Source organism: Pelodiscus sinensis, chromosome 2 (assembly GCF_052426305.1).
Source record: "Pelodiscus sinensis isolate ZL-2025 chromosome 2, ASM5242630v1, whole genome shotgun sequence".
Classification (NCBI taxonomy): domain Eukaryota; kingdom Metazoa; phylum Chordata; order Testudines; family Trionychidae; genus Pelodiscus; species Pelodiscus sinensis.
Window position 1 is genome coordinate 1,621,281 of NC_143053.1, and position 27,199 is coordinate 1,648,479.

Here is a 27,199-nt window from a genome sequence, read left to right on the forward strand (position 1 = left end):
CGCCCCAGAGAGCGAGACGCCCCCTCTCCCACACCGGACGGGACCTGCCCCTCCCCCACCCCAGAGAGCGAGACGCCCCCTCTCCCACACCGGTCGGGGCCTGCGACCTGGGACAGACCCTGCTGCCCGGCCCCCCTGGCCGTGCTGACCTCTGCCCGCGCTCTCTTCCCGCAGCGCCCCACCGGCGAAGCGCAGTGACCGGGGCGGGCCGGCCGGGAGCAGCCGCTGCCCTGCCGGACGTGGCCAGGCGTGACCGGAGCCCAGGGAAGCAGCCGGAGCAGGAACGCCCCTGGTGCCGCGCGCCATGGTCCTGCGGGAGTCTCCGTTCCCGAACCGGCCCCTCCGCGGCCTCCACCGCCTGGCCCAGGCCCTGCTGTTCCCCAGCTACTGGGCCGTGGACGGCCTGCTCGACCTCAGGGAGACCACGGCGGAGAAGCAGCAGCGCCAGCAGCAGTGCTGCGTCTGCTACCCCCTGCGGGTGCTGTTCCTGGGCTCCGCGCTGCTGCTGCTGTTCATCCTCACCCTGCCGGCCGCCCTCCTGGGCCTGCTGCTCTGGCTCCCCCTGCAGGCTGCCCGCAGGCCCTTCGCCTACAAATACACCCAGCTCGCGCACCAGCCTGCGGCGTGGGAGCTGCCGGGCAAAGGTCAGGCCCTCAGCTTCATCAGCGCCAACGTCTGCCTCCTGCCCAGCAGCCTGGCCAAGTGGAGCAACCTGGGGCAGACGCAGCAGCGGGCGGAGATCCTCGGCCATCGCCTCACGCAGGGGGAGGCCAGGGCCAGCCCCAGGGACGGGGCCACCAGGTACGGGGCCACCGCAGCCAGCGTGGTGATTGAGATGCCCGACGGGGAGCGCGGGGCCGGGCAGATCTCGGCCTCCTTCCCGCCGGGCGTGGACTTCCTGTGCCTGCAGGAGGTGTTCGACCAGCGGGCGGCCACCCGCCTCTGCCGCCGGCTGAGCCCCTTCTACCGGCACATCCTCTACGACGTGGGCGTCTACGGCCTGCAGGGCTGCCGGGCCCCCAAGGTCTTCAACAGCGGGCTCTTCCTGGCCAGCCGGCACCCCCTGCTGGCCGCCCAGTACCACTGCTACCCCAACGGGGCCGGCGAGGACGCGCTGTCCGCCAAGGGGCTGCTCTGCGTGCAGGTGAGTCGCTGCTCCCCTGGCAGCCTGAAGGGGGCGCTGCGGGCGCTGCCCCTGCCTCTGCCTACGGGCCTCCGCTCCCCGCGGGGCGCTGGGCCTGCTGGGCAGGGGCGGGACTGGGAGGCGCGGCAGCTGAAAGCAGGGGGCTGGCACCCTTTAGTCATAGCACGGTCACCGACACCGACGACGTTTCACTGCCTCTGCAGTGAGTCCTAACCCGACCCACTGATACCTCTGCAGTGAGTCCTAACCCGACCCACTGATACCCCTGCAGTGAGTCCTAACCCGACCCACTGATACCCCTGCAGTGAGTCCTAACCCGACCCACTGATACCTCTGCAGTCAGGACTAACCCGACCCACTGATACCTCTGCAGTCAGGACCAGCCCGACCCACTGATACCTCTGCAGTGAGTCCTAACCCGACCCACTGATACCCCTGCAGTGAGTCCTAACCCGACCCACTGATACCTCTGCAGTGACTCCTAACCTGACCCACTGATACCCCTGCAGTGAGTCCTAACCCGACCCACTGATACCTCTGCAGTGAGTCCTAACCCGACCCACTGATACCTCCGCAGTGAGTCCTAACCCGACCCACTGATACCTCCGCAGTGAGTCCTAACCCGACCCACTGATACCCCTGCAGTGAGTCCTAACCCGACCCACTGATACCTCCGCAGTGAGTCCTAACCCGACCCACTGATACCCCTGCAGTGAGTCCTAACCCGACCCACTGATACCTCTGCAGTGAGTCCTAACCTGACCCACTGATACCCCTGCAGTGAGTCCTAACCCGACCCACTGATACCTCTGCAGTGAGTCCTAACCCGACCCACTGATACCTCTGCAGTCAGTCCTAACCCGACCCACTGATACCTCTGCAGTCAGTACCAACCCGACCCACTGATACCTCTGGAGTCAGAACTAGCCTGATCCACTGATACCTCCACTCCCCTGGCAGTCTGAAGGGGGCAGTGCAGGGCACCAAGGGGCACTGCCCCCTGCATCTGCCCCCGGGCCTCCACTCCTTGCAGGGCACTGGGCCTGCTGGGCAGGGACAGGACTGGGGGTTTGTCACGTTACCAGGTGTTACGGCGCGTTAGGGGTCCCCCGTCTCCTGCACCCCGAAATGGCACAAACAGACTTCACCAGCCGGTGGAATAGAGGAAGTTTATTGCCTCTCCAGGATACAGCACAGCACAGATGGAATCTGGTCACAGAGCTGGGCTAGGATGCCTCAGGCCCCCTTGAGATGGGGGAGACTGGGCCCCTAAACTCCAGCCCCTTCCCCTAGGCTGTCTCCTCCATGCTCCCAGACAGCAACTAACTCACCCTCTTCCAGCCCTGCCCCCCAGCCAGGGCAGCATCCACCTTCCTTTGTTCCTCTCCATGGGGGGTGTCTGGCCACTGGTTTGCATAGTGACTTGTCCTGTTTTGCTGGGTCCCGGTACCCCCAGAGCCAGCAGCATAGAAACCAGCCAAGTACCCCCACTACGTCACAGTTCTCCCCCCTCTGAGAGCGAACTGAGCAGGGTCACTCCGCTCGTGACCTAGGGAAGTTCGGGTCCTCTGCGTGGGAACCCGCCCTGGGGACATGGGTGCTCCCCTTGACTCGGGCCGGCCGTGGCAAGGCCCCACATGAATTGGCTTCCCTCTGTCCACTCGCCGCCCCGCTCCAGGGCGACTGGCACAGGCCTGTCCTCGGGGGTCACACCCACCCTTCCGCTGGCCTTGATCTCTGGCCAGGGTCTCTCGGGCTGGGGCCATGAGCCCAGTGAGCCTTCTCTGGACAGCCAGGGCGGCTCCCACACCCGACGCTCCATCCAGGGGGGTCTTCCCCTCCCATATCTCTCAGCAAGCGCAGAGGGTCCTCTATCTGGGGTAGAGATCCCCAAGCCGCTTTCCTACCGTCTTGGGCCTTCCCGCCCCTCTGGCAGGAGTCACAGGACCGGCAGTACCGCTGCACGGCTGTAAAGATTCCCGGCCAATAGAAGTGCTGGAGCAGCCTCAGCCGGGTGCTCCGGATCCCCCGGTGGCCCCCAACGGGGACGTCGTGGGCCAAATACAGCAGCTTGAGGCGATACTTTCGGGGGACGACCAGCTGCCGCTGGACCCCCCATGCCCTCGCCTTCCTGGGGGGAAGCCATTCACGGAACAGGAGTCCACGCCCCCGCAGGAATCTCTCCTGGCCACCTCTCCCCCGGGGCTGAGCTGCACGGAGGCCAGCCTGGTCCCTCAGCCTCTGCAAGGAGGGGTCTGCCTGCACCTCAGCCTGGAATTCAGCTGCTGAGGCAGGGATCGGGACCTGTCCCCCACCTTTGCCTAGGTCCGGAGTCCCAGCCTGGCTGGACCCCGTGTCCACTGGGATGGGACCCTGAGGACGCTGCCAGGAGTCCTGCCCTGGACCCACGTTGTCAGCCTCCCGCTGGCTCTGGCTCCGGGTAGTGACTAGAGCCCGCTGGGATTCATGGGGCCACTCCTCTAGGTCATTCCCCATCAGCACCTCGGTGGGCAAGTGCGGGTGCACCCCCACTTCCTTGAGGCCTTCCTTCGCCCCCCATTTCAGATGCACCCTGGCTACAGGCAGCTTAAACGGGGACCCATCTATGCCCTTCAGGGTCAGCTGCGCGTGGGGTAGTATCCGCTCTGGGGCCACTATGTCGCATCGGGCCAGAGTCACCTCCGCCCCCGTGTCCCAGAAGCCCGTCACCTTCCTACCATCCACCTCCAGGGGTACGAGGCACTCGCTCCGCAGGGGCCGTCCTGCCCCCACCCGGTACACGGAGAAATCCGCCTCCCGAGGGTCAGACCTCCCAGGGGAGGTGCACTGAGCATCCTTCCCTCCACTCTGAGCTGAGGTTTGCCTGCCAGCCCCTGCCTCTGGGGCAGCCTGCCCTTCCTCCCGCCCCAGCCAGTTAACCCTGGAAAGTCCCCGGTCCTGGGACCTGGTGCACTGAGCCCTCTTGTGGCCTTTTTGCCCACAGCGATGGCAAGTTAGGCTTTGGGCTGTCTCTGTCCAGGCCCTGGCTGGTTCTCTGGGGCGCAGACGACCTGTTCCTTGGTCTCGCCTCGTAGTTGACTCCCTCCGTCGCTCAGCCGAGATCCGGTCTCTGCGCGGTTCCCTTTCTCTCCGGGACTCCCGTTCACACCCGGACCAGCTCTCCGTGAACTCATCCGCCAGCCTCCCAGCCTCCTGGGGGTTCTCTGGTCTTCGGTCCTTGAGCCACAGCCTCAGTTTGGGTGGGCACGCTTCATAGAACTGCTCCATCAGGACCAGCTTGAGCAGCTCCTCTGTGGTCTGGGCTCCGACTCCAGACACCCACTTGCGGCCGTATTGTGACAGGCGGGAGGCCAGGTCCACATAGGTCTCCCGTGGCCCTTTCTGTACCCCCCGGAACTTCTTCCTGTACATCTCGGGGGTCAGCCCGAACTTGTGCAGCAGGGCCTCCTTGACTCGCCTGTAATCCCCTGGCTGTAGGTCCTCCAGCTGACTGAGCACTCCGGCCGCCTCCTGGTTCAGTGCGGGGACGAGCTCCTGCAGCCAGTCAGCTGGGGGGACCCGTTGCAGTCCACAGGCCCTCTCAAAGGAGCTGAGGAACCCGTCTATGTCACCCATGTCCTCCAATTGGGCCACCATGAGCCTCTCCAAGCGTCTGGCAGTCCCGGGACCCTGGGGCCCATCGGCACTTGGCGCAGCCGGTGCCCCGCCGGTTCTCCGCTCTGCCATGGCCAGCTCATGCTGTCGCTGCCTCTCTCTGTCCTGGCGATCCCTTTCTCGATCTTGGCGCTCCTTCTCTCGGTCCTCTGCTTCCAATTCCTTCATCCGCAGCTGGATCTCCAGCCGCCGCAGCTCCGCTGGGCTGGCCCCTGCCCTAGATGGGCTACGGCTTGCAGGCCTCCCGGGAGACGCTGTCTCATCTCTCCGGTGGGTTCCAGCGCTCCTCCCCCTCTCTGAGCCTGACACACTCTCAGGGGGGGTCTGGCTGCTTCCCCTGGGGACAAGATCCTGGCCCTGTGGCTGGTCATTATCTTCCAGCTGGGCAAGCAGCTGGGCCTTGGTTGCTTTCTGCACAGGCAAGCCCCTCTCTCTGCACAGCCCCACCAGCTCTGCCTTCAAGAGTCGGGCGTAGGCCATCTGCCCGCTGGTCCCCTCGGTGCAGACTCACCAGTCTAGGGCTGCAGCGCCCCACAATTCCCAGGAACCGCTTTGCTCTGTCTCCAGCACGCCTGGCTCCAGGGCTCTTGCTTCTACAGCGCCTTGTCGCTTGCCGCTGGGAGCTTCATCCATGGGGTGCAGTGCATCCCACCCCTGACACCAGTGTGACAGTGCGTTGGGGGTCCCCCGTCTCCTGCACCCCAAAATGGCACAAACAGACTGCACCAGCCGGTGGAATAGAGGAAGTTTATTGCCTCTCCAGGATACAGCACAGCACAGATGTAATCTGGTCACAGAGCTGGGCTAGGATGCCTCAGGCCCCCTTGAGATGGGGGAGACTGGGCCCCTAAACTCCAGCCCCCTTCCCTAGGCTGTCTCTTTCATGCTCCCAGACAGCCAGCCAACCAACTCCCTTCCAACCCTGCCCCCCAGCCAGGGCAGCATTCCACCTTCCTTTGTTCCTCTCCATGGGGGGTGTCTGGCCATACTGGTTTGCATAGTGACTCATCCTGTTTTGCTGGGTCATGGTACCCACGGCAGCCAGTGGGGGTTACCCCAGAGCCAGCAGCATAGAAACCAGCCAGGTACCCCCACTACGTCACACCAGGTATGCGTGGGACCAGGCAGCTCAGTGGTGCACCCCTGGTGTGTGTGCACCCCACATCTAGAGCAGAGGGGCTGTGGAAGCTGTGTCCTCAATGCTGATGCTGGGTGGGGTCTGTCTGTGCTGGCGGGGCCAGGCCGGGATCTGGGCTCTGTGCTCCAGATGTGGGGCACACACACACCAGGGGGTGCACCACTGAGCCGCCTGCTCTCATGAAGACCCAGAAAGGTGCCAGAGGCGCAGCAGCAGAGAGCAGGGGCTGGAAGTCACGGCCACTGGGGTCTCTCCCCGGCTCTGCCTGGGACTCGCTGAGTAGCCCTGGTCATGTCCCTTGATCTCTCCCTTTTCCGGGGTGGGGGAGTCTGAGCTCTCCTGTTCCCAACATGCCCCAATCAGCTGCTGACCCCTGTGCACAGAGGAGCCGTTCCCTGGGGGCCCCTGTGCCCCATGGGGCCCTGCCCCCTCAGACTACAGGAAGGAGCAAACAGCTGGTTCTGGCTGTCCCACTGCGCTGCCCCGAGGCTGTGGGCCGTGCTCCCCCCCTGCTGTCACTCGGTCTGGGGGGCGGAGCCCTGGCCGGTGGGAGGCACATGGGGCTGGCCCTGCGGCCGTGTCTGGGGCCGGGCTCGGAGGAGGGGCGAGCCGGCCGCGCGCTGGGCCCAGCTTGTAACAGGCCGTTTCTCGTGCAGGTGCAGCTGGGGATGGCGCAAGGCCAGAGGATCGTGGGCTACCTGAACTGCACCCACCTGCACGCTCCAGCCGGTGAGCAGGGGCCTCCCTCCCCGGCTCCTGGGAGCAGCCCAGCATGGACGGCCCAGCGCCTGGAGCGGCGCCCCCTGGCCCAGTGCCGAGCCAGCGCCCAGGGCGGTGGGGGGGGTTCGGTCCCAGCCATGGGGCCTGGGCTCTGTGGTCCCTGGAGCAGCCCCCCAGGGCCCCGTCAAAGGGACACACTGAACAGGACAGTTCTTGTCTGCAGTGGCCAACCTCCGCCACCAGGGGGGTTGAGCAGCCTGGGAGCATTCAGCTGTGCCCCCCACCCCTCCCCTGCCCCACCTACCCCCATGCTCCGAGTGCAGCCTCCTTCCCCCCTCCTGCCCCACCTACCCCCATCCCCGAGTGCAGCCCCTTTCCCCCTCTCCTGCCCCACCTACCCCCATGCCCCGAGTGCAGCCTCCTTCCCCCCTCCTGCCCCACTTACCTCCATGTCCCGAGTGCAGCCCCTTTCCCCCTCTCCTGCCCCACCTCTTATCCCCATGCTCCGAGTGCAGCCTCCTTCCCCCTGCCCGCCCCACTTACCCCCATGTCCCGAGTGCAGCCACCTTCCCCCTCTCCTGCCCCACCTACCCCCATCCCCGAGTGCAGCCCCTTTCCCCCTCTCCTGCCCCACCTATCCCCATGCTCCGAGTGCAGCCTCCTTCCCCCTGCCCGCCCCACTTACCCCCATGCCCCGAATGCAGCCTCCTTCCCCCCCCCGCCCCACTTGCCCCCCATGTCCCGAGTGCAGCCACCTTCCCCTCTCCTGCCCCACCTACCCCCATGCCCCGAGTGCAGCCTCCTTCCCCCCTCCTGCCCCACCTACCCCCATGTCCCGAGTGCAGCCTCCTTCCCCCTCCCCGCCCCACCTACCCCCATGCCCCGAGTGCAGCCCCTTCCCCCTCTCCTGCCCCACTTACCTCCATGTCCCGAGTGCGGCCTCCCCCTGCTCCTCCCCCTGCCCGGAGTGCAGCCGGGGGCAGCCGGTAACAGCCCTGTCCCCCCCCAGCTGACGCACAGACCCGCTACGACCAGCTCTCCCAGGCGCTCTCCTGGGCGCGGCTGTTCCAAGACTCCCACGGGCAGGACGGGGACGTCGTCGCCTTCGACGTCTTCTGCGGAGACCTCAACTTTGACAACTGCTCCACGGGTGGGGCCTGGCCCGGGGCAGCCGGGGGCAGGGGAGGGGAGGGGCAGGGGCTGCTGGGGGGGAGGCGATGAGGAGGAGGAGGGGATTCCAGGTGGGGAGTCACAGGGGGAAAGTGAGGGGGAGGGAAGGGAAGGGGCAGAGGCCACTGGGTGGGAATTCAGGGGGGGAAGGGAGGGGGAAGGGGAAGGACCATCGGGCGGGTGTTGGGGGGGAAGCAAGGAGGAGGGGGAGAGGAGGGGCTGGGGCTGCTGGGTGGGGAGTCGGGGGGGGGGAAGGGAGGGGGAGGGGGAGGGGGAGGGGGAGAGGAGGGATGGGGCCGCCAGCCAGGGAGTCACAGGGGGAAGTGAGAGGGAGGAGAGGGGAGGGGCAGAGGCCACTGGGTGAGAAGTCGAGGGGGAAGTGAGGGGGAAGGACCACTGGGCAGGTTTTGGGGGGGAAGCAAGGAGGAGAGATGGGGCAGGGGCTGCTGGGTGGGGAGTCACGGGGGGAGGGAAGGGAGGGGCATGGAGAGGGGAGGGGCCGCCGGGCAGGGAGTCAGGGGGGGAAGCGAGGGGGCTGCTGTGGGGAGTCACAGGAGGGAAGGGAGGGGCATGGAGAGGGGGAGGGGCCGTCAGGCAGGGAGTCGGGGGGGGCTGTGCCCAGCTCTAACCCGTCCCCGGGGAGTGACCCCCCAGCGGGCCGCACCCCGAGGGTTCCCACGCTCCCTGGGCAGGCCTGGGGCCCAAGGCCTCCGTCTCGCCCGTGGCTCCCTGCAGGCGGGCCAGGCCCAGGAGCCGTGGGGGTCGGGCCCTGCAGGGCACCAGGCTCTGAGGCCTGGGGCTACTCGCCTGGCCCCAAGACCGAGCTCTCGGGCTCGCCCAGGGAGACAGAGGCCCCGCGCCAGGAGCCAGCCCCGCACGACGGGACCCGCCCTGGGGCTCCCTGTCTCTGCCGCGGACCCGGCCCAGCCCCCACGTCCCGGGCGTCGGCCCCTCGCTCCGGGAGACGTCTCTGGTCTCCCTAGGCCGCCGTGGAGCTGGATTTGCTCCAACCGCAGAGTCCCTCCCCCGCACAGCGAGTGACACGCACGAGGCCCTGCTCTCTGCTGGGGTCACAAAGGGAAACTGAGGCACACACGGGAATAAAAGTATTACAGAAAATTCCCCTTCATCACACAGAGTGGAGGGGGAGGGGCAGCCCCCGGGGTAGTGGGAGAGGAGGGCGGGGCAGCGGGAAAGGAGGGGGAGGGGAAGGGACAGCAGGATGGGAAGGACCGGGGGGCAGAAGGGCCCACTCACCCTGCCGGCTCTCCCCAGGGGACGGCTTGGAGCAGACCCACGGCATCTTCCAGAAGTACCGCGACCCATGCCGAGTGGGGCCCAGGCAGGACCAGCCCTGGGCCATAGGTACGTGTCTGGACGGCCCAGCCTGGCTGCCCTCTGTGCCTCAGTTCTCCGAGCCGGCCCTGGCTTGGCTGCAGATAACGGCGAGAGCCGGTCCTCCGGGGGAGCCGCCCCTGCTCTGCCTGGGCCCCTCCCCACCCCCGTCTCTAGAGAGGCACCAGTGGGGTAGGAAGATGTGGGGCTGTCGCTGGGAATGCCAAGGGGAGGCCGCGCTGCACGAGGGGGGGATGCTAAGGAACGGCAGGAGGGAGACGATGGATTTCAGGAAGGCTGATTTTGGGGAGCTCAGAGAGCTGGTCCCGTGGGAGGAAAAACAACTGAAGGGCTGTCACAGAGTGTGGGGGTCCCTGGCCAGGCGGGACTCTCAGGCGGCAGGTAGAAGAGAAGGTCTATTGGCTCCCAGGGGCGCGGCGCAGGCCCCGAGAACAGGCAGCCTCATTCCTGTGGGGGGGTGGGAAAGGGCTCCCAGGTCTTTCACCCCACCCCCCTCCTGCGCCAAGCCTCATCTCCCATCCTAGCCCCACCCAGACTGGCCCTGCCCCCCGCCCCGTCCCGGCAGGAGTTCTCTGCTGTGTCCGGCCGCAGCTGCCTGGCCCAACACATCCGGGGAGTCCTGCCCAGCCTCGCTCTCTGTGGCGGTGTGCGGGGACCCCGCCCCTGCCCCCCCGGAGCAGCCAGAACAGACTCCACCCGCCGGTAGAACGGGGGGGGTCACCTCCTCCCCGGGACACAGCCCAGCACAGACGGGACGGGGCTACAGGAGTCAGGGCCAGGACGCCTCAGCCCCCTGGGTTAGGGGCTCCATCGCCCCCCCCAACCCTCAGCACCCAGCTCAGGCTGTTCCCTTCTTAACTCCGAGCCAGAAACTCTCGCTCCCAGACCCTGCCCCCAGCCAGGTGGCATCTCCACCCCCCTCATTGTCTGTCCCCCTGGGAGGAGCCTTGTTACCTGGGCAGGCTGGGCCGAGGGGTCTGGGCCAATCCACAGGTGGGGGAGTCCGTGGGAATCGCACGGCCCAGCGCAGGGGGACACATGTCACAGAGCAAACAGCCCCCGCACTACGCCACACACACACCCACACAATCCAGCAGTGCGTGAATGTAACAACACCCACACTAGGTCACACACACACACCCAATCCAGCACAGAGTGAATGTAACAACACCCACACTAGGTCACACACACACACACACACACACCCAATCCAGCACAGAGTGAATGTAACAACACCCACACTAGGTCACACACACACACACAATCCAGCACAGAGTGAATGTAACAACACCCACGCTAGGTCACACACACACACCCAATCCAGCACAGAGTGAATGTAACAACACCCACACTAGGTCACACACACACACCCAATCCAGCAGTGCGTGACTGTAACAACACCCACACTAGGTCACAAGGGCGGTGGCAGTTTTTCCAAAGGGACATTATTAAGGGCCCAAAAGCAAACTATTCCGCTGCATAGGAAAGAGAGAAAGTTTGGCAAGAGACCACCTTGGCTCAACCAGGACACGTTACATGATCTCACAATCAAAAAGGCGTCGTCTAAAAAGTGGAAACCAGGACAAATGACAAAGGATGAATATAGGCAAATAACACGGGAATGCAGGGGCAAGGTTAGAAAGGCAAAGGCACAAAACGAGCTCAGACTAGCTACAGACATAAAGGGGAACAAGACGACATTCTACAAATATATTAGGAGCAAGAGGAAGCCCAAGGCCAGGGTCGGCCCATTGCTCAGTGAGGAGGGAGAAACAGTAACAGGAACTGAGAAATAGCAGAGGTGCTCAATGACGTCTTTGTTTCGGTTTTGGTTATGAAGTTTGATGGTGACCGGATGCCTGACATAGTGAATGCTAGTGGGGAGGGGGTAGGTTTAGACGATAAAATAAAAAAAGAACAAGTTAAAAATCACTTAGAAAAGTCTGCAAGTCCCCAGCACCTGACGAAATGCATCCTACAGTACTCAGGGAGCTGATAGAGGAGGTATCTGAGCCTCTAGCGATCATCTTTGGAAAATCATGGGCATCGGGAGAGACTCCAGAAGACGGGAAAAGGGCAAATCTAGTGCCCAGCTATTCAAAGGGAATAAGAACAACCCAGGAAACCACAGACTCTGTTTAACGTCTGTACCAGGAAAGACAATGGAGCAGGTAATTGCGGAATTCATCTGCAAACACCTGGAAGATAATAAGGTGACAGGGAACAGCCAGCAGGGGTTGTAAAGAACAAATCGTGTCAAACAATCTGACAGCTTTCTTTGAGAGGATAGCGAGTCTTGTGGAGAGGGGAGAAGTGGTGGACGTGGGATACTGGACTTTAGTCAAAGACAGGACCATGCAGCACTTTAAAGACTAACAAGATGGCTTACTAGGTGAGGAGCTTTCGTGGGCCAGACCCACTTCCTCAGCCCACGAAAGCTCCTCACCTAATAAACCATCTTGTTAGTCTTTAAAGTTCTCCTTAGTGCTCTTTTGTTTCAGCAAGATCAGTCTACCAGGGCTACATCTCTAGCACTAGACGTTAGTGAGGCATTTGACACCATCGCACGTGCTCTTATCAATGAACTAGGGCCGTGGTCCCCAACCCGGTGCCCGTGGGCCCTTTACACGCACCCGCGGAGCAATCTGGGCTGCCCCCACCCCCGGGCATGTAGCAGGTGCCAGACCCGGACGCATGGCTGGCCCCGGGTGTGCCGCGTGTGCCGGTGCCGACCCTGACCCCCCGCCCCCGGGTGCCCTGCATGTGCCCTGACCCTGACCCAGGCCCCGGCCCCAGCCCCTGGGGGCACCGCGCGGAACCTGGGCAGCCCCTGCCCGGGATCGTGGCACATACCGGTGCCGACCTCGGGCGTGCGGCGCATGCTTGGCCCCACCCCCAGTCACGGAGCCTGTGAGCAGCCTGTGACGGCGCGTTGGGGTCCCCCGTCTCCTGCACCCCGAAATGGCACAAACAGACTGCACCAGCCAGTAGAATTGGGGAAGTTTATTGCCTCTCCAGGATACAGCACAGCACAGATGTAGTCTGGTCACAGAGCTGGGCTAGGATGCCTCAGGCCCCCTTGAGTTGGGGGGAGACTGGGCCCCTAAAGTCCAGCTCCTCTCCCTAGGCTGTCTCATCCATCCTCACAGACAGCCACCAACCAACTAACCAACTTCCAGCCCTGCCCCCCAGCCAGGGCAGCCTTCCACCTTCCTTTGTTCCTCTCCATGGGGGGTGTCTGGCCCCTGGCTCAACAAGTTTGTCCTTACCTCTGCCTAGTGAGGTTTTCCCTGCTGGGTCTTGCTCCAGACAGCAGGGGTCACCACAGCCCAGCAAGTACCCCCACTACGTCACAGTTCTCCCCCCTCCGAGAGCGAACTGAGCAGGGTCACTCCGCTCGTGACCTAGGGAAGTTCGGGTCCTCTGCGTGGGAACCCGCCCCGGGGACATGGGTGCTCCCCTTGACTCAGGCCGGCCGTGGCGAGGCCCCACATGAGCTGGCTTCCCTCTGTCCACTCGCCGCCCCGCTCCAGGGCGACTGGCACAGGCCTGTCCTCGGGGGTCACACCCACCCTTCCACTGGCCTTGATCTCTGGCCAGGGTCTCTCGGGCCGGGGCCATGATCCCAGCGAGCCTTCTCTGGACAGCCAGGGCGGCTTCCACCCCCGATGCTCCATCCAGGGAGGTCTTCCCCTCCCATAACTCTCTCAGCAAGCCCAGAGGGTCTATCTGGGGTAGAGACCCCCAAGCCGCTTTCCTACTGTCTTGGGCCTTCCCGCCCCTCTGGCAGGAGTCACAGGACCGGCAGTACCGCTGCACGGCTGTAAAGATTCCCGGCCAATAGAAGTGCTGGAGCAACCTCAGCCGGGTGCTCCGGATCCCCCGGTGGCCCCCAACGGGGACGTCGTGGGCCAAATACAGCAGCTTGAGGCGGTACTTTCGGGGGACGACCAGCTGCCGCTGGACCCCCCATGCCCTCACCTTCCTGGGGGGAAGCCATTCACGGAACAGGAGTCCACGCCCCCGCAGGAATCTCTCCTGGCCACCTCTCCCCCGGGGCTGAGCTGCACGGAGGCCAGCCTGGTCCCTCAGCCTCTGCAAGGAGGGGTCTGCCTGCACCTCAGCCTGGAATTCAGCTGCTGAGGTAGGGATCGGGACCTGTTCCCCACCTTTGCCTAGGTCCGGAGTCCCAGCCTGGCTGGACCCCGTGTCCACTGGGATGGGACCCTGAGGACGCTGCCCGGAGTCCTTCCCTGGACCCACGTTGTCAGCCCCCCGCTGGCTCTGGCTCCGGGTAGTGACTAGAGCCCGCTGGGATTCATGGGGCCACTCCTCTAGGTCATTCCCCATCAGCACCTCGGTGGGCAAGTGTGGGTGCACCCCCACTTCCTTGAGGCCTTTCTTCGCCCCCCATTTCAGATGCACCCGGGCTACAGGCACCTTAAACGGGGACCCATCTATGCCCTTCAGGGTCAGCTGGGTGTGGGGTAGTATCCGGTCTGGGGTCACTATGTCGGATCGGGCCAGAGTCACCTCCGCCCCCGTGTCCCAGAAGCCCGTCACCTTCCTACCATCCACCTCCAGGGGTATGAGGCACTCGCTCCGCAGGGGCCGCCCTGCCCCCACCCGGTACACAGAGAAATCCGCCTCCTGAGAATCAGACCTCCCAGGGGAGGTGCACTGAGCATCCTTCCCCTCTCTCTGAGCTGAGGTTTGCCTGCCAGCCCCTGCCTCTGAAGCAGCCTGCCCTTCCTCCCGCCACAGCCAGTTAACCCTGGAAAGTCCCCGGTCCTGGGACCTGGTGCACTGAGCCCTCTTGTGGCCTTTTTGCCCACAGCGCTGGCAAGTTAGGCTTTGGGCTGTCTCTGTCCAGGCCCTGGCTGGTTCTCTGGGGCACAGACGACCTGTTCCCTGGGCTCGCCTCGTAGTTGACTCCCTCCGTCGCTCAGCCGAGATCCGATCTCTGCGCGGTTCCCTCTCTCTCCGGGACTCCCGTTCACACCCGGACCGGCTCTCCGTGAACTCATCTGCCAGTCTCCCGGCCTCCTGGGGGTTCTCTGGTCTCCGGTCCTTGAGCCACAGCCTCAGTTTGGGTGGGCACACTTCATAGAGCTGCTCCATCATGACCAGCTTGAGCAGCTCCTCTGCAGTCTGGGCTCCAACTCCAGACACCCATTTGCGGCCGTATTGCGCCAGGCGGGCGGCCAGGTCCACATAGGTCTCCCGTGGCCCTTTCTGTACCCCCCGGAACTTCTTCCTGTACATCTCCGGGGTCAGCCCGAACTTGTGCAGCAGGGCCTCCTTGACTCGGTTGTAATCCCCTGGCTGTAGGTCCTCCAGCTGACTGAGCACTCCGGCCGCCTCCTGGTTCAGTGCGGGGATGAGCTCCTGCAGCCAGTCAGCTGGGGGAACCCGTTGCAGTCCACAGGCCCTCTCAAAGGAGCTGAGGAACCCGTCTATGTCACCCATGTCCTTCAATTGGGCCACCACGAGCCTCTCCAAGCGCCTGGCAGTCCTGGGACCCTGGGGCCCATCCGCACTTGGCGCAGCCGGTGCCCCGCCGGTTCTCCGCTCTGCCATGGCCAGCTCATGCTGCCGCTGCCTCTCTCGATCTTGGCGCTCCTTCTCTCGGTCCTGGCGGTCCTTCTCTCGGTCCTCTACTTCCAATTCCCTGATCCGCAGCTGGATCTCCAGCCGCCGCAGCTCTGCTTGGCTGGCCCCTGCCCTAGATGGGCTGCAGCTTGCAGGCCTCCTGGGGGAAGCTGTCTCATCTCTCCGGTGAGTTCCAGCACTCCTCCCCCTCTCTGAGCCTGACACACTCTCAGGGGGGGTCTGGCTGCTTCCCCTGGGGACAAGATCCTGGCCCTGTGGCTGGTCGTTCTCTTCTAGCTGAGCAATCAGCTGGGCCTTGGTTGCTTTCTGCACAGGCAAGCCCCTCTCTCTGCACAGCCCCACCAGCTCTGCCTTCAAGAGTCGGGCGTAGGCCATCTGCCCGCTGGGCCCCTCGGTGCAGACTCACCAGTCTAGTGCTGCAGCGCCCCACGATTCCCAGGAACCGCTTCGCTCTGTCTCCAGCACGCCTGGCTCCAGGGCTCTTGCTTCTACTGTGCCTTGTCGCTCGCCGCTGGAAGCTTCAACCACGGGGTGCAGTGCATCCCACTTCTGACACCAGTGTGACGGCGCGTTGGGGTCCCCCGTCTCCTGCACCCCAAAATGGCACAAACAGACTGCACCAGCCAGTAGAATTGGGGAAGTTTATTGCCTCTCCAGGATACAGCACTGCACAGATGTAATCTGGTCACAGAGCTGGGCTAGGATGCCTCAGGCCCCCTTGAGTTGGGGGGAGACTGGGCCCCTAAACTCCAGCTCCTCTCCCTAGGCTGTCTCATCCATCCTCACAGACAGCCACCAACCAACTAACCAACTTCCAGCCCTGCCCCCCAGCCAGGGCAGCCTTCCACCTTCCTTTGTTCCTCTCCATGGGGGGTGTCTGGCCCCTGGCTCAACAAGTTTGGCATTACCTCTGCCTAGCGAGGTTTTCCCTGCTGGGTCTTGCTCCAGACAGCAGGGGTCACCTCAGCCCAGCAAGTACCCCCACTACGTCACACGGCCCCACCCCCATACGCGCAGCGCGTGAGTGGCCCCGCCCCCAGGCGCCCGGCAGCCCTAAAACGTTGGGGACCACTGAACTAGGGAATAAAACCTACATGGGGCTACTGTAAGGCGGGTGCAGAACTGTTCCCAGAGAGGAGTTATTAATGGTTCACAGTCCTGCTGGAAGGGCAGAACAAGTGGGGTCTGTTCTGGGACCGGCTCTGTTCAGTATCTTCATCAACGATTTAGATGAGCTTGCTCATTACGTTTGCAGATGAGCCCTAGCTGGGAGGGGTTGTGAGTGCTCTGGAGGATGGGTCAGAATTCAAAATGGTCTGGCCAAACTGGAGACATGCAAAGTGCCCCGCTTAGGAAGGACCAATCCGTGTCACACACACAACGGGAAGCGACTGTCTAGGGAGGATCCTGCAGAAAGGGATCTGGGGTCAGAGCAGACCACAAGCTAAATAGGCGTCAGCAGTATGAGGCTGTTGCAAACAAAAGATCTTGCACGATCTCAAAATAAAAAAGGAGTCATATAAAAAATGGAAACTAGGACAACTAACAAAGGATGAATATAGGCAAGCAACACGGGAATGCAGGGGCAAGATTAGAAAGGCAAAGGCACAAAATGAGATCAAACTAGCTACAGGCATAAAGGGAAACAAGAAGACCTTTTATAAATACATTAAAAGCAAGAGGAAGACCAAGGACAGGGTAGGCCCACTGCTTAGTGAGGAGGGAGAAGCAGTAACAGGAAACTTGGAAATGGCGGAGATGCTCAATCACTTCTTTGTTTCGGTCTTCACCGAGAAGTCTGGAGGTGTGCCTAACGTAGTGAATACAAGCAGAGAGAGGGTAAGTTAGAAGATAGGATACACAAAGAACAAATTAAAAATCACTTAGGAAAGTTAGATGTCAGCAAGTCACCAGGTCCTGATGAAATGCATCCCAGGATACTCAAGGAGCTGATAGAGGAGGTATCTGAGCCTTTAGCTATGATCTTTGAAAAATCATGGCAGACAGGGGAGATTCCAGAAGACTGGAAAAGGGCAAATATTGTGCCCATCTATAAAAAGGGGAATAAGAACAACCCAGGAAACTATAGACCGGTCAGTTTAACGTCTGTCCCAGGGAAGATAATGGAGCAGGTAATTAAGGAAATCATATGCAAACACTTGGAAGGTAATAAAGTGATAGGGAATAGCCAGCATGGGTTTGTGAAGAACAAGTCATGCCAAACTAATCTGATAGCTTTCTTTGATAAGATAACGAGCCTTGTGGATAAGGGAGAAGCGGTGGATGTCATATACCTAGACTTTAGTAAGGCATTTGATACGGTCTCGCATGATATTCTTATTGATAAACTAGGCAAATATAACTTAGATAGGGCCACGATAAGGTGGGTGCATAATTGGCTGGATAACCGTAGTCAGAGAGTTGTTGTTAACGGTTCTAAATCCTGCTGGAAAGGGATAACAAGTGGAGTTCCTCAAGGGTCTGTTTTGGGACCCGTATTGTTCAATATCTTCATCAATGATGTAGATATTGGGATAGAGAGTACGCTTATTAAGTTTGCAGATGATACCAAACTGGGTGGGGTTGCGACTTCTTTGGAGGATAGGGACATAATTCAAAATGACCTTAGCAAGTTAGAGAAATGGTCAGAGGTAAACAGGATGAGGTTTAATAAAGAGAAATGCAAAGTGCTCCACTTAGGAAGGAACAATCAGTTCCATACATACAAGATGGGAAGCGACTGTCTAGGAAGGAGCATGGCGGAAAGGGATCTAGGGGTCATAGTGGACCACAAGTTGAATATGAGTCAACAGTGTGATGCTGTTGCAAAAAAAGCAAATATGATTCTAGGTTGTATCAACAGGTGTGTTGTAAGCAAAACTCGTGAAGTCATTCTGCCGCTCTACTCTGCACTAGTTAGGCCTCAGCTGGAGTACTGTGTCCAGTTCTGGGCGCCACATTTCAAGAAAGATGTGGAGAAATTGGAAAGGGTGCAGAGAAGAGCGACAAGAATGATTAAAGGTCTAGAGAACATGACCTATGAAGCCAGGCTTCATGAACTGGGCTTGTTTAGTTTGGAAAAAAGAAGATGAAGGGGGGACATGATAGCGGTTTTCAAATATCTAAAAGGGTGTCAGAAGGAAGAAGGAGAAAATTTGTTCCTCTTGGTTTCTGAGGACAGGACAAGGAGTAATGGGCTTAAAGTGCAGCAGGGGAGGTTTAGATTGGACATTAGGAAAAAATTCCTAACTGTCAGGGTGGTCAAATATTGGAATAAATTGCCAAGGGAGGTGGTGGAATCTCCCTCTCTGGAGATATTTAAGAACAGGTTAGACAGACATCTGTCAGGGATGGTGTAGACGGAGCTTGGTCCTGCCTTGAGGGCGGGGGGCTGGACTCGATGACCTCTCGAGGTCCCTTCCAGTCCTATTATTCTATGATTCTATGATTCTATGAAAAGCAAACGTGATTCTGGGCTGCACTGACAGAGTGTGGTGAGCCAGACACAAGGAGTCATTCTTCCGCTCTACTCTGCGCTGGTTAGGCCTCAGTTGGAGTCTTGTGTCCAGTTCTGGGCACCGCATTTCAAGGAAGATGTGGAGAAATTGGGGAGGGTCCAGAGAAGAGGAACGAGAACGATGGAAGGTCTGGAGAACAGGAGCTAAGCAGGAAGACTGAAACAACGGGGCTGGTTTAGTTGGGAAAGGAGATGACTGGGAGGGGACATGAGAGCGGTTTTCAGGTACCTAAAAGGGTGTCACAAGGAGAAGGGAGAAAATGTTTTCCCCTCAGCCTCTGAGCACAGGACAGGCAGCAAGGGGCTTAAACTGCAGCCAGGGAGGTTGAGGTTGGACATTAGGAAAAACTTCCTGGCTGTCGGGGTGGTGAACCCCTGGGATACGTTGCTGAGGGGGGCTGTGGAGACGCCCAGCCCTGGAGCTATGGGAGAGCAGGTTCGACAGACACCTGTCAGGGATGCTCTACACGGCGCTGGGTCCTGCATGAGGGTGGGGACTGGACACGATGCTTCGCGAGGTCCCTTCCCGTTCTAGGGCTCTATGACTATCTCAGCCTGGGGGTAACACTGAGCCCCCCGGACAGTCACAAACTCTCCTGACCCCGCCCCCTCCTCCGGGGTTACGGAGACACCAAAAGCCGCCGCCTGGATGGTCTCTGGCAGCCCCTCCCGGCGCTGTGACGCTCTGCTCCCGGCCTCCCCAGAGCAGCCCCTCCGGGCGCCGTGACGCTCTGCTCCCGGCCTCCCCAGAGCAGCCCCTCCGGGCGCCGTGACGCTCTGCTCCCGACCTCCCCAGAGCAGCCCCTCCGGGCGCCGTGACGCTCTGCTCCCGACCTCCCCAGAGCAGCCCCTCCGGGCGCCGTGACGCTCTGCTCCCGGCCTCCCCAGAGCAGCCCCTCCGGGCGCCGTGACGCTCTGCTCTCGGCCTCCCCAGAGCAGCCCCTCCGGGCGCCGTGACGCTCTGCTCCCGGCCTCCCCAGAGCAGCCCCTCCGGGCGCCGTGACGCTCTGCTCTCGGCCTCCCCAGAGCAGCCCCTCCGGGCGCCGTGACGCTCTGCTCTCGACCTCCCCAGAGCAGCCCCTCCGGGCGCCGTGACGCTCTGCTCCCGACCTCCCCAGAGCAGCCCCTCCGGGCGCCGTGACGCTCTGCTCCCGGCCTCCCCAGAGCAGCCCCTCCGGGCGCCGTGACGCTCTGCTCTCGGCCTCCCCAGAGCAGCCCCTCCGGGCGCCGTGACGCTCTGCTCTCGGCCTCCCCAGAGCAGCCCCTCCGGGCGCCGTGACGCTCTGCTCCCGACCTCCCCAGAGCAGCCCCTCCGGGCGCCGTGACGCTCTGCTCCCGGCCTCCCCAGAGCAGCCCCTCCGGGCGCCGTGACGCTCTGCTCCCGGCCTCCCCAGAGCAGCCCCTCCGGGCGCCGTGACGCTCTGCTCCCGACCTCCCCAGAGCAGCCCCTCCGGGCGCCGTGACGCTCTGCTCCCGACTCCGGGCACTGTGACGCTCTGCTCCCGACCTCCCCAGAGCAGCCCCTCCGGGCACTGTGACGCTCTGCTCCCGACCTCCCCAAGGCAGCCCCTCCGGGCGCCGTGACGCTCTGCTCCCGACTCCGGGCACTGTGACGCTCTGCTCCCGACCTCCCCAGAGCAGCCCCTCCGGGCGCCGTGACGCTCTGCTCCAGACCTCCCCAGAGCAGCCCCTCCGGGCGCTGTGACGCTCTGCTCCAGACCTCCCCAGAGCAGCCCCTCCGGGCGCTGTGACGCTCTGCTCCCGGCCTCCCCAGAGCAGCCCCTCCGGGCGCCATGACGCTCTGCTCCCGACCTCCCCAGAGCAGCCCCTCCGGGCGCCGTGACGCTCTGCTCCTGACCTCCCCAGAGCAGCCCCTCCGGGCACTGTGACGCTCTGCTCCCGGCCTCCCCAGAGCAGCCCCTCCGGGCGCCGTGACGCTCTGCTCCAGACCTCCCCAGAGCAGCCCCTCCGGGCGCTGTGACGCTCTGCTCCTGACCTCCCCAGAGCAGCCCCTCCGGGCGCCGTGACGCTCTGCTCCCGGCCTCCCCAGAGCAGCCCCTCCGGGCGCCGTGACGCTCTGCTCCCGACTCCGGGCGCCGTGACGCTCTGCTCCCGACCTCCCCAGAGCAGCCCCTCCGGGCACTGTGACGCTCTGCTCCCGACCTCCCCAAGGCAGCCCCTCCGGGCGCCGTGACGCTCTGCTCCCGACTCCGGGCGCCGTGACGCTCTGCTCCCGACCTCCCCAAGGCAGCCCCTCCGGGCGCCGTGACGCTCTGCTCCCGACTCCGGGCGCCGTGACGCTCTGCTCCCGACTCCGGGCGCTGTGACGCTCTGCTCCCGACTCCGGGCGCTGTGACGCTCTGCTCCCGACCTCCCCAGAGCAGCCCCTCCGGGCGCCGTGACGCTCTGCTCCCGACCTCCCCAGAGCAGCCCCTCCGGGCGCCGTGACGCTCTGCTCCCGGCCTCCCCAGAGCAGCCCCTCCGGGCGCCGTGACGCTCTGCTCCCGACCTCCCCAGAGCAGCCCCTCCGGGCGCCGTGACGCTCTGCTCCCGACCTCCCCAGAGCAGCCCCTCCGGGCGCCGTGACGCTCTGCTCCCGACCTCCCCAGAGCAGCCCCTCCGGGCGCCGTGACGCTCTGCTCCCGGCCTCCCCAGAGCAGCCCCTCCGGGCGCCGTGACGCTCTGCTCCCGGCCTCCCCAGAGCAGCCCCTCCGGGCGCCGTGACGCTCTGCTCCCGGCCTCCCCAGAGCAGCCCCTCCGGGCGCCGTGACGCTCTGCTCCCGGCCTCCCCAGAGCAGCCCCTCCGGGCGCCGTGACGCTCTGCTCCCGGCCTCCCCAGAGCAGCCCCTCCGGGCGCCGTGACGCTCTGCTCCCGACCTCCCCAGAGCAGCCCCGGCCTGGCGCTCCCCAGGCCCCGCAGCGTGGCCGGAGGGGAAGCTGCGTCGCACGGAGAACACGAGCCGCGCTGGCACCTGGTGACCCGCCGGATGCCGGAGTCCAGGGCTCGGGTTCTCCGTGAGGGCCCCGCCGGGGCAGCTGGGAGGAGCTGGTGCACGTGGGACGTGGCTTGCAAGCTGGCTGGCTGCACGTCTCGGCTCCTGCGGCGCCACCATCCCCCTGCGCTGCGGCCTGTGAACCGGGGCCTCTGGCCGCCGGCCTGCCCCAGGGACGATGGACCGGTCGTGTAGCCCCCGAGCGCTGGCCCGGGGACCGGTTCTCCCACTGGCCGTCCTGACGCCCCATGTCAGCCCCAGCCGGCCCAGCCCCTGGCCCGTCCCCCCTGCCTGCCTAGCGGGGCCCCACGCGTGTCCCTGCCTCCTAAGGCTGAGGGCCCTGGGGCCCGTCCGGCAGGCCTAGTGCTGGGGGCGGGGGTCCCCCAGGAGCGCAGCACAAGGTTGGACCCGTTGGCAGCCTCCCGAGGCGCCGCCCGTGTGTCTGGCCAGGTCTCAGCGCTGACGCCCCTGCCCGACTGGCCCCGTTCCAGCAGCCCACAGGCTCTGACGTGTCCTTCCCGCAGGAACCATGCTGAGCTACCTCCGCATCCACGAGAAGGCCGTGTCCACGCCCGAGGATCTGAAATGGTAACTACACCACCTGCATCTGACGAAGTGGGTCTTTGCCCACGAAAGCTTATGCTCCTACACTTCAGTTAGTCTATAAGGTGCCACAGGTCTCCTCGTCGCTTTTGCAGATTCAGACTAACACGGCTACCCCTCTGATACTTTACACCACCTGCAGGATCCCCCGCGCACTGGGGGGGAGGGGAGTCCAGGGTCCCCGTGGGTCCTAGAGTGCTGGGGGGGTTCAGGGCCCCCATGGGTCCTTGCGCATGGGGGGGGGGGGAGTCCAGGGCCCCGAGGGTCCTAGTGCACTGGCGGGAGAGGGGGGGCAGTCTAGGGCCCCCGTGGGTCCTAGAGCTCTGGGGATCTGAAAGTCAGGGCAGGTGAGGAGAAAGTCACTAAGGAAAAGTGATTGACTTGTTCTCATGGCACAGGAACTAGGGGTCACCAAATGGAATGAACTGGCAGCAGGTTTAAAACAAATGCAGGGAAGTTTTTCTTCATGCAGTGCAGTTAACCTGTGGAACTCCTCGCCAGAGGATGTTGTGCAGACCAGGCTTTAACAGGGTGCAAAAATGAGCTAGATAGATTCATGGCAGTCAGGTCCATCAATGGCTGTTAGCCAGGCTGGGCAGGGAGGGTGTCCCTACCTCTGTTTGTCACAGGCTGGGAATGGGCGACAGGGGAGGGGTCGCGTGATGGTTCCCTGTTCTGGTCTCTCCCTCTGGGGCACGTGGCAGTGGCCACCGTGGGCCGACAGGACCCTGGACTGGATGGGCCTTTGCTCCGACCCCGCCCGGCCGTGCTTAGGACCAGACTGGGAGGCGGTCCGGTCTGTGAAATGGAGCCAGGCTGGGCCGTTCCAGCAGCCTGCCTGGGGGCTAGCAGGGGAGCCTGGGGACTGGAGCCGTCCCTGTTTGGCCCCCCGCCGTCCTGTGGGAACCCTCCGTGCTCAGGGAAACCTTCTCTCTCGCCCTTGGACAAGTGCAGCCTCCCGGCTAGGCCCGGGCCGGGGCCGCGTGTCCGGTGGGGCCTCTCTGCTCAGGCGGGCCCAGCGGGAAAGCAAAGCCGGTCGCAGACCCCGGCCCGTTGCTGTGGCATGGCCGGGCGAGCAGCAGGGCCGCTCCTTGGGGTGCTGGCTACACGTGCGGGAAGGGACATGCCCCAGCGGGGCAGCCCTGGGGGCAACGGCTCCCCCGGTGATACCCCAGGCCCTTGGCTAAAGCACCTCCCGCTGTGCGGCCTCACGGCTCTTGGGCAGGCCTGGGGAGAGCTCGCGGCAGCCCCGTCCCTGCGGGCTCTGGAGCGAGGGGGGGAGCAGGAGATCTACAGCCCTGCGCCAAGGCCGGCTCCGCCCCCGCCCTGCACTGGGACCCCCGTGCATGGCGTCCCCCCGACGGCTCCCCTTGTGCTCCCCAGGACGCTGGAGCGAGAGGGGGGCCGGCAGACGTACCTGGAGGGGCCCATCCTGCAGGACGGCAGCCCCGACCCGTCGGCACCGAGGAGCCCCTGGGCCGGGCGCCGCGTCGACTACATCCTGCACCGCGAGCGCCCCCACCCCAGCCTGGCCACGGTGAGTGCCCCATGGGGCCCCCGCTGCTGCCCTGCCTGGCCCCACAGAGCCAAGGGCAGGCCCCATACCTCAGGGTATAGGACAGCCCCAGGCGGGAGCCCGGAGACGCAACCTGGAGCCCAGCTCTGGGACTTGCATGGCTCAGAGGCTGGGGGGCAGTGAGGCCTGTGGGGGGAAAGGGGTGGGGGGGGGGCAGAGAGGGGGGAAGGGTCTGTGCTGGGGTGGGGACTGTTGCTGGGGGCTGGATGTGAGTCCATGATGGGAACTGGAGGGGGCGGCTCATGCTGTGGTCTGGGGGGCAGCAGGTGTCTGTGCTGGGGCGGGGGCTGGGGGGCAGCAGGTGTCTGTGCTGGGGCGGGGGCTGGGCCAGGCGCCTGGCCTGGCCCGGAAGGGGTAGTGAGCTATGCCAGTGCTCAGTGTTGATAGAGGGGATGGTAGGGTGGGGGGGCAGCCCAGGGAAACTACAAGTCCCAGGCTGCACTGCTCTGGCGTGGCCAGGCCTGGGCGCACTGCATGCTGGGATCTGTAGTCTCGGGGGGGGGGGCTGTATTCTCTGGGGTAGCTGGGGAGCCTGCTCTGCTCCTGCCACTGTCCCGTTGCTTTCCCAGACGGTGGAGACGTTCTCCTTCATCACCCAGCTGGCCGACTGCTCGGACCACGTGGCTGTGGGGCTGCGGCTGCTGGTGACGCCTGCGCCTCAGTGACGGCCCCACGTGCAGCCCTGGGGCCTACAGCCGAGAGCATCCAAGCAGGGCGACTTGCTGAGACAGAACACGTGCTCCCCAGACGGGCGGCCCCGCTCCCTGAGCCCCACACCAGCCCCCCAGCTCACTGGGGATGGAACGGTGCCGTCCAGTAGCCCCAAAGCAAAAGCTCCTACCTCAGGGGCGGCCAACCCCTGTAACAAAGAGCCCAACACGCGAAGAGCCGCAGCAGAATTGTCAAGGGAAAAAAGGAGGCTGCCCCTTTAAGAAACAAGTTGAGGCTCTTTGGCCATATCAGGCTCCCATCGAGGGCACCATGTTGAGGGGGTCTGGGGGAGGGCGCAGGGGCCGTCGGGGGGGCAGGGGCGACTTTGCAAGCCTCGCTTTGGGGGGAGAAGAGCCACCCCCGTCCTAGGTTAATGCCATGGACTGCACCGTTCCCCTCCTCCACCCTTGCTAGTACCGGTTTCAGCAGGCAGCCCCACAGCCCGGCTCAGTCCTGCACCGACTTAGGGTCAGAGAGTCCTAGAACCCCAGGGCTGCCAGGAAGCCCAGCGCCCTGCCCAACGCAGGACCAGCTCCACCCAATCCCACCCGGCCGGGGCTTTGTCAGGCCAGGACTGAAACACCTCGAGGGACGGAGACTCCGCCCCACCCACCCCAGGGAACCCAGCCCAGCGCTTCCCACCCGCCTAGGGAAAGAGTTTTCCCTAATCTCCAACCTAGATCTGCCCCACTGCAACTTGAGCCCATTGCTCCTCGTTCTGCATCCGTCACCACTGAGAACAGCCTCTCGCCAGCCTCCTTGGAATCCCCTTCAAATCCCCCCCTCGTTCTTCTCTCCTGCAGACTAAACAGACCCAAGTCCCTCAGCCTCTCCTCATAGGTCATGTGCTCCAGCCCCCGAATCATTTTGGTTGCCCTCCGCTGGACCCTCTCCAATGCGTCCACATCCTTTTTGTAGTGGGGAGAGGGGGACAGAACTGGACACAACACTCCAGATGTGGCCTCACCAAAGCCGAATAAAGGGGAATGATGACATCTCTGGATCTGCTGGCAATGCTCCTCCTAATGCACCTAATATGCCATTAGCCTTCTTGGCTACAAGGGCCCCTGTTGACTCATATCCAGCTTCTCATCCACTGTAACCCCCAGGTCCTTTTCTGCTGAACTGCTGCTTAGCCAGTTGGTCCCCAGCCTGTACCAATGTTTGGGATTCTTCCCTCCCAAGGCCCTCATCAGATTTCTTGTGGCCCAATCCTCTGATCTGTCCAGGTCACTCTGGACCCTTCCCTGCCCTCCAGCGTATCTACCTCCCCCCCCAGCTTAGTGTCATCTGCAAACTTGCTGAGGGTGTAATCCATCCCCTCAGCCAGGTCATTAATAAAGATGTTGAACAAAACCGGTCCTAGAACCGAACCTTGGGGCACTCGGCTAGAAACCGACCGCCATCCTGACATCGAGCCGTTGATCACTACCCGCTGGGCCCGACAGTCTAGCCAGCTTTCTATCCGTCTTACCGTCCATTTATCCAATCCACATTCCCTTAACTTGCTGGCAGGAATATTGTGGGAGACCGTATCAAAAGCCTTGCTAAAGTCAAGGTCTATCACATCCACTGACTTCCCCATGTCCACCGAGCCAGTTACCTCAGCATAGAAGCTAATCAGAGTGGTCAGGCACGACTTGCCCTTTGTGAATCCATGCTGACTGTTCCTGATCACTTTCCTCTCGTCCAAGTGCCTCAAAATGGATTCCTTGAGGATCCCTCCATGATTTTTCCAGGGACTGAGGTGAGGCTGACTGGTCTATAGTTCCCTGGATTGTCCTTCCCTTTTTTGAAGATGGGCACTACATTTGCCTTTTCCAATCATCCGGGATTTCTCCCGATCTCCACGACTTTTCAAAGATAATGGCCAAAGGCTCCTCAATGACAGTTGCCAACTCCCTCAGTACCCTCGGATGCACTAAGTCCGGACCCATGGATTTGTGACGTTTAGCTTTTCTAAATAGTTCCTAACCTGTTCTTTACCCACCACGGGCTGCCCACCTCCTTCCCATACTGCGCTGCCTAGTGCATTTGTCTGGGACCTGACCTTGTCCGTGAATACAGAGGCAAAGAAAGCATCGAGTGCTTCAGCTTTCCCCACATCCTCTGTCACTAGGTTACCTCCTTCATCCAGTAGGGGCCCCACCCCCGCTCTGATCACCTTCTCGTTAACATGCCTGTAGAAACCTTTCCTGTTCCCCTTCCCACCCCTTGCCAGTCGCAATTCCAGTTGCGCTTTCGCCTTCCTGATCACTCCCTGCATTCTCCAGCAGTGTATTTATACTCCGGCTGCAGCTCTGCATTGGAAGGGGATGAGGAGCCAGGCAGGCAGGCACCCTGCTCCGTTCCGGGAGCTCCGATTCCCCTTACACGGGCTGCTGCCACCCCGCACTGCTGCCTCCTCCTCAGCAGCAGCACCCCTGGGCGACAGGCAGCCGGCCCGCGAAGGGAGCTGATTTTTAAACCAGCTCCCCTCATGACCCAGCTCCCGCGGGACCCCCGGCACTGCTGCGTCAGGTACTGCGGCTGCCGGCCCCACCCCGGGGACTAGAGACTAGTCGACTAACTGATAAGAATTCAGGAGGTTACTCGACTATTCAATTAACCGACATTTAACATCCCTCCTGTTCACACCAGACAGCAAGATGTCCCCAAGCAACGCCTCCTGGTGTGACAGCACTCCCTGTGCCCCCCAGCCCCCTTACACAGGGGAGAGGTGATAACCCCTCCCCCACCTCCCTCAGATACCCCAGTGCTCCCTGTGCCCCCCAGCCCCCTTACACAGGGGAGAGGTGATAACCCCTCCCTCAGATACCCCAGTGCTCCCTGTGCCCCCCAGCCCCCTTACACAGGGGAGAGGTGATAACCCCTCCCCCACCTCCCTCAGATACCCCAGTGCTCCCTGTGCCCCCCAGCCCCCTTACACAGGGGAGAGGTGATAACCCCTCCCCCACCTCCCTCAGATACCCCAGTGCTCCCTGTGCCCCCCAGCCCCCTTACA

The 27,199-nt window shown here is 62.9% G+C and overlaps 1 protein-coding gene across 1 annotated transcript; it reads left to right on the forward strand.

The window, feature by feature from the left end:
- Positions 1 to 304: 304 nt before the first annotated feature.
- On the forward strand, positions 305 to 25,541 carry LOC142826410 (sphingomyelin phosphodiesterase 5-like). Its single transcript, XM_075918646.2, has 7 exons — positions 305 to 1,144; positions 6,593 to 6,665; positions 7,666 to 7,806; positions 9,102 to 9,191; positions 21,830 to 21,893; positions 23,292 to 23,445; positions 24,054 to 25,541. Exons 1-7 carry the CDS (start codon positions 305 to 307, stop codon positions 24,147 to 24,149), a joined length of 1,458 nt encoding a protein of 485 aa, XP_075774761.2. The 3' UTR covers positions 24,150 to 25,541.
- Positions 25,542 to 27,199: the final 1,658 nt, after the last annotated feature.

What these genes read in the sequence shown, in the direction of transcription:
- LOC142826410 (XM_075918646.2), top strand. Translation starts at nt 305, where the DNA reads ATGGTCCTGCGGGAGTCTCCGTTCCCGAACCGGCCCCTCCGCGGCCTC. An exon ending in CCACCTGCACGCTCCAGCCG is followed by an intron (nt 6,666 to 7,665) that starts GTGAGCAGGGGC and finishes GTCCCCCCCCAG; the next exon opens with CTGACGCACAGACCCGCTAC. An exon ending in GGACCAGCCCTGGGCCATAG is followed by an intron (nt 9,192 to 21,829) that starts GTACGTGTCTGG and finishes TCCTTCCCGCAG; the next exon opens with GAACCATGCTGAGCTACCTC.